General features: G+C 38.9%; 2 protein-coding genes across 4 annotated transcripts in view; both read left to right on the top strand.

The window, feature by feature from the left end:
- Nucleotides 1–10,621, top strand: part of LOC138022444 (RNA-binding protein 39-like) — a 40,175-nt gene that overhangs the window by 5,915 nt on the left and 23,639 nt on the right. Inside the window, exons 5-7 of one of the 3 annotated variants that reach the window (XM_068869574.1) lie at nucleotides 1,280–1,318; nucleotides 1,448–1,486; nucleotides 3,204–3,242. The exons of 1 other annotated variant lie outside the window; for it this stretch is intronic. In XM_068869574.1, coding sequence (XP_068725675.1) covers nucleotides 1,280–1,318; nucleotides 1,448–1,486; nucleotides 3,204–3,242 — 117 coding nt within the window. The remainder of the gene's footprint in view (nucleotides 1–1,279; nucleotides 1,319–1,447; nucleotides 1,487–3,203; nucleotides 3,243–10,621) is intronic. One more of the 3 variants, XM_068869575.1, reaches the window with a different exon arrangement.
- LOC138022446 (RNA-binding protein 39-like) lies at nucleotides 8,075–9,701 on the top strand. The gene is made up of 4 exons (XM_068869578.1): nucleotides 8,075–8,259; nucleotides 8,634–8,760; nucleotides 8,853–8,945; nucleotides 9,215–9,701. The coding sequence occupies exons 1-4, from the start codon at nucleotides 8,090–8,092 to the stop codon at nucleotides 9,377–9,379; spliced, it is 555 nt and encodes a 184-aa protein (XP_068725679.1). The 5' UTR covers nucleotides 8,075–8,089; the 3' UTR covers nucleotides 9,380–9,701.

A 10,621-nucleotide genomic window follows, 5' to 3' on the forward strand; every position in this document is an offset into this window, starting at 1 on the left:
TTAAGTGAATTTAGTCAACTGGTGAGGTTCCTTAATTAAAGATCAAGTTCGCATTTAGCGACCACAGTTTCACGCGCCTTGCAGCCGCAAGATGGCAGGATTTGATGTCCAGTGAGCAGAAATCTTGAAATTTTTTTAACTTCCCACATTGATTTTTTTGTTCATTTTTGGACAACGTGGAGGTAATTGTAAATTAAATCTGTTTCTGGAAAGAAAAATTGGGGTCACCGAACGTCCAAGACCGTTAAATCTAGGCAAAGCTATAGCAATGGCCTTTTGCCCTACCATTTCTCATTTATTACTTAGCGCGCGAGCTCTTGTATGATGTGGCATGTGCATTTGCGTGCGCAGTGAGGATGCGTAGAAACAATTGGCGCGAACGTCCTTAATTAACAATGTGTAAAACAGATTTTCTTGTAGTATTTAGACATTGTAGTGGGGAAAGAAAAGTGAGTCGTGTACTAACCACCAGTTCCGAATGATTTCATCATATGAAGATTGAAATACAGAAGTTGTCTTTTGTTTATCCTGGGTTACTAGACGTGATTCGCCAGCTGGCAACCAGTTCTGAAAAATAATCTAGTCGCCAGCACTGAATATGTGGTCACATTGACGACCAGTGAGTCGCAATTTTGAGCCCTGTCTCTGCATCTTGGAAAAGGCCTTGGGTCCTCGCTTCCAAATCTATTAAGATCTATGCTCTCACTCTCAGGTGGGGAAGGGTTAACCATAATTTATTGCGAAAACAACTATTAAAATGTTCTTTTAACTGGTTCTATTCTCGTAGCACTTGATTTCTCATAGAAATTGCTTGGATTTCATGCTTCATGTAACTACCCAGGTCGTCAACCTATCAGATTATGACTGTATCAGTGACATCTTTTAATTCAAATAAACAACTGCAGTAACTTTTGGGCAAATGAACAGTTTGGTTGACCCAAAAACTCTGTCCTCAATTCTCGGTTATTCAATAATCAAGGAAAGTCTATAGACTCAAGGATGGAGGTAGAGTTTTGACTCTCCCACAACTTTTTTAAATGTCTGGTGGAAACAGATTAGACTGGTGAGCCATTGAAATTGTGAACCTAAAAATGGTGGTTGAGCTATTGTTTGTGTACTTTGCATATTGGGTGTGTCAGACTCTTCAAGGGAAATCTTTTTTGGCCTTTGAAAACCAACAGTTGACTGTAATTCTGCACAAGGCAAGTGTGGATTACAAAATTACTGCACCAGGCAAGCTGTTATAGCTAGTTAATGATCATTTTCTCCCTTTCTGCAGAAGTCGCAGCCGACGTAGCCGTAGTGGTAGCCAGGATAGGTGAGATTCTTCTGTTCTACTGTTTGAAAAGTTTGCAACTCCAAGATTGTTTTTCTTTCCACATGTTGTCACGTCTTTCATAATGTGGCCAGTCAAAAATGACATAACCATGTTATTGGATTATTTTAGGAATCGGAGGCGACGAAGCAACTCAGGGAATCGAGACAAGTAAGGGATTCGTTTTAACTATTAGGAAATGGATTCATTAGCTTTGATGTGAACACTATTTGTGACCCTATTTGGGAAAAGCAGGCTTAACGAAAATAGAGTTAAAGCGTTTTTTCGTTGTAATGCGTTTTCAACGCATTGTAAATGCATTAAAGAGCATTTCCATTTCATTTTGAAACGTTGGCAATGTTTTTCAACGGAACCAAAATGCGTTGCAAATCCATTTCAAAATCATTTCAAAACATTGTCAAGGCGTTGTCAAACACTGACAGCGCGTTTAATGAAACCACCACGGGCTGTTTGGAGTCATGATTCACAGCACCGCTGCTATTAGTTAATATGAAATCTTTACGACGAATTGTTAACCCATTGGCATGAACTCTAGCACGTATGCACACAACTCTAGCACGTACGTATCAGTTTGAATTTGAGTTGGCAACTGCAAAAAAATACCGCAACATCGCAAACTTGATTTGAATGGCACATGGATAACAAAGGAATGTCAACGTTGCGCACGAGCGATCACGAATTTGAACTGCTGATACGGAATAAATTTTGTTCTACGGGCCTCCTAAAGTTGCTTTTACACCAGTGCAGATTAAACCCTTTGCAGTTAAGTTATCAAAACGGTCAGTTCGCCAGCCATTGCAATAAAATACCATAAAGGTAAAAGGCACAAAACGAGCCATAAACATGAGCTAACATGTGGCGCGACTTGTCTGCTTTGTAATGTTTGTATAAAATCACCAGGGAAAATAAATAATTTTTAAGCAAACTTTTCAATTTCATTGGCTTCGAAAACAAAGAGTAAGCTTCAAAAAGTCTTTGAAATGCATCAAGCTGTTCACGATTAAATGCAACCGACGGTATAGCAATTTTCATCATCTCAAGTCACGCACACCACGCATTTGACAAAAATAACTATTTATCAACGTAGCTTTGCCTGGTAAAAGATTGCTGGAAATTTCACTCCTATTCAGTACTTTAAGTATTTCTGATGACGCGTTCACTTGCTACTCAAGGGAATGGTTATTAATGGTTATGACAGAAAAAAATATTGAACTAATTAGTGGCAGCGAAGTGCCAAACAAATTACGCCATCATTTTTCTTTTTCTACGTTTATATTTCTGGTGGGTATAATTAATATTGGCTGTTGCTTCGCAAAGTTTTAATGTAAGTTGTGGCAAATTGCTCTTTATTAATCAAACAAAATCAAATTCTCTCAGATGCAGAATTTTAATGTTCAATTGAATTTGTTACTTGTAAACAAAGCGCTATTGGTTGTGTTCACAATGTGTTTAGCTTTGTTACAACGCATGAAACGTTGTCCTTTGTTTTTAACGTTTTGTGCAGAATTTGTATCAAACGTTGGAAAAAGTTGCCAACGTGTTGAGAAACACTTTTCATCCATTCTTGAACATTTTGTTGATCATGAATTGTCAACGTTTTTACAATGGACTGAATAACATTACAAATGCGTTGCGAACCATTATCAACGTGTTGTAATGCATCACCAACGCATTTAAAATGCATTGAAAATGCATTACAACGCTATTTTTGTTAAGCCCGGTTTTCCCAAATAGGGTCACATTTTTTTACCTTATCCTGTGTGTATTTTAGTCATAAGGCATGGAAAAAACAAAATTGCTATCCCTGTAAACTAATACATGTAATGCCAAGCTCTTTAATCTTTCTAATTTTTTGGTACTGTTTCAGATATCGCAGACGGAGGAGCCGTTCAGGAAGCCGTGATAGGTAATAGATGATCCAATCCCACCCTCTCCTTACTATGTTTTGTTGGAATTTTCTTGTCTGAAGTTCGATACCTCTTAAAAAGTCAGTATTCTAAGTGGAAATTATTGTACATCTCTCATGTTTTATGTTATCCGTTTAGTGTAAAGACGGAATAAACTATGCAAGATGCATGATCTGCCTGGGACAAACTTGGGCAAATATTTTTTCTGTGTCAGCTAAATTCATCTAGTAAAGCGATAGGTGCAAGACAATGCATCTGGGCAAAATAATCAGTTTGGTGCATCTTCGAAGGACTCAAGTGTGTAGTTTATCAAGATGCATTATGTGTCTGGTGCTCATCTTTATACCAGACGAACTTAACAGACAAAGAAAAAAATATTGTTCAAGTTTGTCCCAGATTAGCTCATTCACTCCTGGGGGCTCCCTATTGAATTGACGAGTAAAATTGTCTGACGTTAGACTGAGTTAAAATTAATACTAAGTATGGCTGGTTCAGGCTGGCTTGGAAGTCAAAGGGTTAAGTATGCGTCTCAAGTACAAAAACAACCAGTGACTATTATAGATGGCTAACAGAGCACAACTAGTGAAGAATTTAAAAGAAAACCACTGCAATACTGCCTAAACGTGCAATACTGCCTAAACGAATCAACCAATTTACAATGCAATTATTGCATTGTCACCTTGTGGCAACAATCCCCTTGGTACTCCTATGGCAGGATGCTTATTCACTTTGGCAAGAGCGGAGTCAGGCACCCAGGATTTGTAGCTGTATGATTTATTTGAAAGTTTCAATTTAAATGACAAAACTGAAGGCATAGCTCCAGAAAATATGACAGAAAAACCAGCAATAGTTGTCTGATGACAAAAACAACTGTTCCCTGGCATGGAACATCTACAGCTGTAGCGTCACTTATGATAAAACCTGAACCTTTCTACTGTACAGCATGTGCCTGACCCCACTTAACTCAAATTTATTTTCCCCAAAATTATCACTCAAGTATGAGATGGCTTACATGTACTTGTCATGAGCGTAACAAAGATACTGAAGCATGCAATGTAATTGGTGTCTATTTTATACTTGAGATTCAATTTAAAGTACCAATAAAAAGTATAAACAATATTTTGATCTATGAGTAAATTACACCACTGAGCTACTTACGGTATGTGAAAAGATGATCGAGAAAACAGACACTTAAATTTCGAGAACACAAAAAGTCATTATTGCTTCAAAGCACACTCTAACAAGGCCTAAAAGTTAAATGTGAGACAGGTCAAGAATAAAGCAAACAATACGGACGAATTCATTCAAACATAATTTTGCCGTCACACATTATTTTCGTGGACAGATTTTACATTGTAGTTCAAATCGCTTTAACGGAATTGAATATGGCGTTGCTGGTCGATGACTCTGACGATGAGGAACCTTTTTTGGGGTTTACAAGAGAAGAACAGGACAGGTTTTGTTGAGAATGGGGAGAGGAAGAGTCTGTGGTCGAAACCTTATCAGATGAAATGGACGACAGTCAAGATGGGGAAGAGCAAGATTCAGATGAGCTGCGGTGGAATGAAAGTTTTGATGATGTAGAAGTACAATGTTTCAGACAACAGGTTGGACCCACAAGAAGACTGCCTCAAAGTACCTCTGTTTTGGACTATTTTCTTGTATTGTTTACACCAGCCCTTCTTGAAACTATCACTGACAATACCAACAGGTATGCGATTGAAACTGATCTCGACCATGAAGAAATGCGGGGGGATTTTGCACCTACCTTCGTAGCTGAAATGAGAGCATTGCTGGGTGTGGTCATTTTGATGAGGATCATCAAACACCCGAACGTTTCGCTGTATTGGTCAAAGGATGAACAGTTTTATGAGCCAGCCATAGCGAAAGTTTTTTCTTGACGACAGATTTCTTGAGTTGTTAAAATATTTTCATGAGTCGGATCCAAGAACACCGCCATGCTTCCAGTGTCTGTCTTGTTCTAAAACCATAGAAGCATTTTCAAAGACTGTCAATAGCGCGATTGTGTGAGCAGGCATGATTTTGCTATCTTTAAGCCTTTAACTGCTGTTAGTGTTCTTTTTTTTACTGGTGTTAAATGGTGTGCTCGTTTCACCAATGTAGTATCACTAACAATTGGCACATGGAATTGTGGACACAACATTATTTTTTCTGTGAATCCTGCGAAGGTCAAGACTTTGGGGCCAGGAACTGTTGTTGTAGGGTGACCAGTGGTTTATTTATAACTGTAACGTCATGTTTTTTGGGGATGCGTGTCAAAGATTCGGTTACACCTTTGATGTAAGGAAGAGAAGCGAAGGACTTCCGGGCTCAGTTGATTCAACCATCTTGAAAAATATTCCAACAAGTTGTTTTGGGGATACAGTAGTAGTAGTGGTAGTAGACACTGTCTTCAACAGGATGACGGCATCACTCAAAATACTCTGAAAAGGGCTCGAAAGTTGAAGTAGTCACCTCTGTAAATACAATTCAAAAGGTTGTGAACAGCTGACATAATCTTTCCACCAATGGCCTTGAATGCTGTGTGACAGCATAGAAATACAACTACTACTACTACCACTTCTACTATAATAATACTCCTAATACTATTACAACAACTACTACGAAGTACTCTAATAATAATGTTTCTTATTAATAAGAGCAACAACAACAACAGTAATAATAATAATAATAATAATAATATCTTTGGGATCTAGACGTCGTGACATGGAAATCAAACATTGTAACAAAGAACCCTGTGAGATCACATTATGTCATAATAGACCTTTTTAGCTTGTACGTTTTGTTTTCCCATTTCAGACCAAGTGATGTTCTTAAGGGAATTTTCCTTTCCTGTTCCCTAGAATAACATCGCATGGTCTGAAATGGGGAAAAAAAAAGGTACAAGCTTAAAAGGTCTAAAACGCTGTGCAGAAGGAGGTGGAAAAGGTCAACAACTATTTTGAGGTTAAGGTGAAGGACACAGGTGTTAACCTCTATCCAAGGTTAAAATCATACCAATAGTAATAATTATTATTGTAATCAGAGGATTCGGCTCAGTTCTAGTGGTTGTGTCTTAAGGTCAAGTGGGCATCGACTGCAACGTCATTGTTCTCCAGAAATCTACTTTGCTGGGAACAGGACACATCCTAAAGGAAAATGATTGCTGCACGCGAGGTTCTTGTAGTGACTTGACAGTTAGTACAAATACTGGAAATCCAGTATTACCGTGTGAAAGATCGAATTCTTGGATGTATTGTGGCTTGCCCAAGTGGCTTTTTTTTTACAGGTGCTGGGCACCAATGTTGGGCTTTGTTTTTGTGATATCTTGCTCTATAGTTACTTGTAATGATTATGTCAACAAAATTAATACCCATAGTAACTGTGACGACAAACTTCATGTAGTGCTGTAAACTATCATTGAGAATTTTCTGTAACACCTCACATGATCTGCAGTTAAACTCATCGCCAATGGACGAGCTTGGAGATGGTGCCTGCCAAAGTGGGCGGCGATTCCGGGGCGAGCAACGAGGCTTGAGCCACAGGCCATGAGCAGAGCACACAGGCCTCCACGGCAACTCTGCGAGCGGCCACCACCCACCAGGCACCGTCACACTGACCAAGTCAGTGGAGATACTTACCAACCCTATACTTACCGAATCCACCAATGAGGGAGGGAAGGGAAGGGGAAAAAAGCGGAACAACCGAACGCTTGCTGCTTGAAACAAACAGCACCTCACACAGCAGAAACGACCAGCACGTGCGATTCGAGAAACCCCGTATGTCATCTCAATGCGCATGATTCCCTGACCACGGCTGACCAGCATTGGCTTGATTTTAACTTAGCCTAAATTACATTTAGCCACATTTAAAGGACTTTCAAATACATAAATTAGCTCATTCAAATTGCAAATAATGGTCTTTTTTATTTATAGTGGTTAGCTGATGAAGAGCATAGCTACAGTTATAGGGCTGATTTGAGTCAAATGCTTGTTTGTGCAGCAAGCTGAAGTTGATTGTCATATTGAAAACTGTTTTCCCCCCATCCTTGTTTCAATGCGGCATTATTTTGACAACCAACACAACTGCTGCGTACCTCCAAATTTGGAATTGCATTTCATAGTGATTGGGTCTTAAGTACATGTAATTATCTTAATGGCTTTGCAGGAAGCGTAGGCAGCGCAGCAGCAGTGGAAGCAGAAGCCGTTCAAAAAGTCCAAATCGAGAAGGTTAGTTTCAGTTAACCTCTGTTATGCTAGTCAGTCACTGCTGGTAATTTTTTGTTAGGGTACCATTTCAGTATATTGTTAAGAATTTTCTTTTTTATTACCACGTTTCTGTTTTTTCTCTGCTGTCAATCGTTGTAGCAAAATGGGTTACATATAGTGGTTTACATTCAGCTGTGATTGGCTGGCTGATTTCAGTGCACTCTGTTTTGTTTTTGAACTGCCTAATGAGATACTGGTAGCCCCAATTACATCTGCGTTGCTTACTTAGGAATTATTTTGCTGCTGTTTCAATGCAGATGTACAGGAAAACAATACGAGCAGGGTATTGCTTGCTATAATTATTATTGATATTGTGCAAAACTGATTTTGGTTAGAACTAAGTTTTAAGTTTATAGTCTGCTGTAAGGGCCAAGAAGTCAACCCTGGTTGATCATTTTCTACTTAGTTTGCCATTTTACCTAATAACAGATTTCAAAATGTTACCATAACCCTTCAAAAAGATGCTTTTGGATTAAAATTGCCATTTAAGTGCATTATGTTAAAGGCTGCGACTCTAGTGCCATTTGAGTGAAGCTCTGACACACATGCTCTCACATGCAGTCCAGTAATCTACAGTTATGCCTAAGCTTATTGTAGGTACATTGTATCTATCTTGCAGTACTGGTCGCAGAGCCTCCAGAAATGAAAAGCGCAACGAAAGTCGCAGTCCAAGCCCTGCAAGACAACGAAGAAATGAGACTGAGGCAAAGGAAGGCAGTGCAAGCCCAGCGGATCAACATTTGGAAAGGTTTGTGTCTTTATTGGCGCACTGTTTATCAGACTAAAATTGTTTTTCATGATTAGTACGCTAATTTGTGTCTCAGCAACGTGTCACGTGTTTGGATTATGCATGATTATACTTCAATAAAGAGAAGTTGGGCCAAGGGTAGAAATTTCTTCAGGGCGTATGAACCTTTAAGCATACAGTATCTGGGAATTAGACCCATCACTGATGAATGAATGAAGGTCTTGTCCATATCAGGACCTCCTGTTGGTGGTACATTGTATGTTCGCTGTAGGTAGGTAACACATTGCGTGGAATTTGTATGCAGATCATACCAATGAAGCTTTTTCAGTGTTGAACAACTTTGCCCTTAAACCTTTTTTTTTTTTTTTTTGCAGAAGGGAATTGAAACCTGCAGAAGATATAACACCAGAAGAAAGGGATGCTCGAACAGCATTCTGCATGCAGCTTGCCAGGAATATCAGACCAAGAGACTTGGAGGAATTCTTTTCAAAAGTGGGACAGGTGAGTCATCAATGTAATGTCCAGTTGGTAAACATTTTTCAATGCAAGGTTCCTGTAAAGAATCTGTGGGTCTATTATTTTGCTTTTTTTAGGTAGCAGATGTGCGAATCATATCAGATCGCAATTCAAGACGTTCTAAAGGAATTGCGTACGTTGAGTTCACAGACAGATCTGCTGTTCCTTTGGTAAGTGTTGCTTTTTCCTTGGACAACAACAGTTTACAGTTTCTCACAATTTCAATGCATGTTTATTTTGAGGGCTTGAAATTTTTGAAAAATCCATTATAACATTGAAAATGTACCCAGCTCATTGCATGTTAAATTGCCTCAATCAAACGTTGAAGAAAACTGTCTAGATGTCCAGAAATAGAAACTACATAACCCAGGTTATGTTTCTATTCTATTTTTTTAACAAATTATGTGTTGAATGTCATTGTTTGCCTCTGGTTTTATAGGCAATTAATTTGTCTGGTCATAAGCTTTTGGGTGCTCCAATTATGGTAATGCCCACCCAAGCTGAAAAGAACAGAGCGGCTGCAGAGGCTGAAAGACTAAAGAATCCTCCTGGGCCTACAAGACTGTATGTAGGGTCACTGCATTTCAACATCAAGAGCAAATGATCAAGGCGATATTTGAACCATTTGGGACTGTGGGAAAGTGTGCAACTGATATATGGCCTCTGAAACTGGAAGATCGAAAGGCTCTGGCTTTCCTTCAAGGTCAAAGAGGCAGAAGCTAGTCTCGCCAAGCCATGGATCAGATGAAATGGGTTGAACTGGCAGGTAGGACCCATGAAGGGTGGCCCAGTAACCGATGAGAGGGAGATTCGTCTTCATATTCATTTCTAGATGATGAGGAGTATGAGAAAGGTGGGGTGGGAGTTTGAACTCGACAGCCAGGGCTGCTCTTCATGGCCAAGTTGTCCCAGGGACATTCAGCAGGTTTGTTGATGTGTTGGAGGTTATTTAATTCAGATCCTACCTGTTATTCCAGACAATAATTGAATGTTGGATTGTTTCCGTGTTTTTTTTATTTTTAACGAAATTGTGGACTTGCCTGAAAAACAAGAACCTAGGCAACAGGGGCTGAAAATACCGGCCGGTCAACGGCACAATGTCCGGTCTAATTGAAGCTTTGACCGGTCAAACGGTTGACTTGCCGGTCATAGTTGACCGGTCAAAATTGAATATACTAATAATTTAAATATAAAACAATCCGTGTTATTCACTTATTTACTATAAAATATGCCTCAATATGCGTGATTCCCTGATTCCAGAAATGTTGAGCTCCAATGATTGGCAATTTTTTTTTTTACTATTGTTTACATTTTTACAATGAAACGTATTAAAAAATAAAAGCAGACATCTGGCCATCGCACCGGCTTATCAAGCTCCTGGTCTTTCTCTGCGTCTTTCGTAATTGTCAAATTGCTCATTTCATTCTGCCCTCAATTTAGCCCCAAAATTTAGACTAACATTAAGTCTAATCAAAGGAATATAAGAAAAACAATCTTCTACTTATGAATGTTTATAAGTGTTTTATTTGCAGAGTCCATTTCACTGTTTCTTTTCTTTCCTAGAGTGGCCGTGATACGCACAACAACCACTATTGTTTTTAAACAGCAAACGAGACTTACACTCGGTCATCAAATTTATTTAAATGCATGCAAACAATTGTTGGCATAGATTACATTGTAGCTAGTGTCCAGCACTTTGGACAGTCTCAACGTTAATGAAAAAAAAATGTTATTTTGAAAAAAGTTACGAAACTCGTTCTAAAAATACATCAATAGGCAGATCTACGGGAAGCACACCAAATGTGGATAATCCTCGACGTCCCATTAAAGTTCTAAAAGTGAAGTA

Source organism: Montipora capricornis, chromosome 10 (genome assembly GCF_036669925.1).
Source record: "Montipora capricornis isolate CH-2021 chromosome 10, ASM3666992v2, whole genome shotgun sequence".
Lineage (NCBI taxonomy): Eukaryota > Metazoa > Cnidaria > Anthozoa > Scleractinia > Acroporidae > Montipora > Montipora capricornis.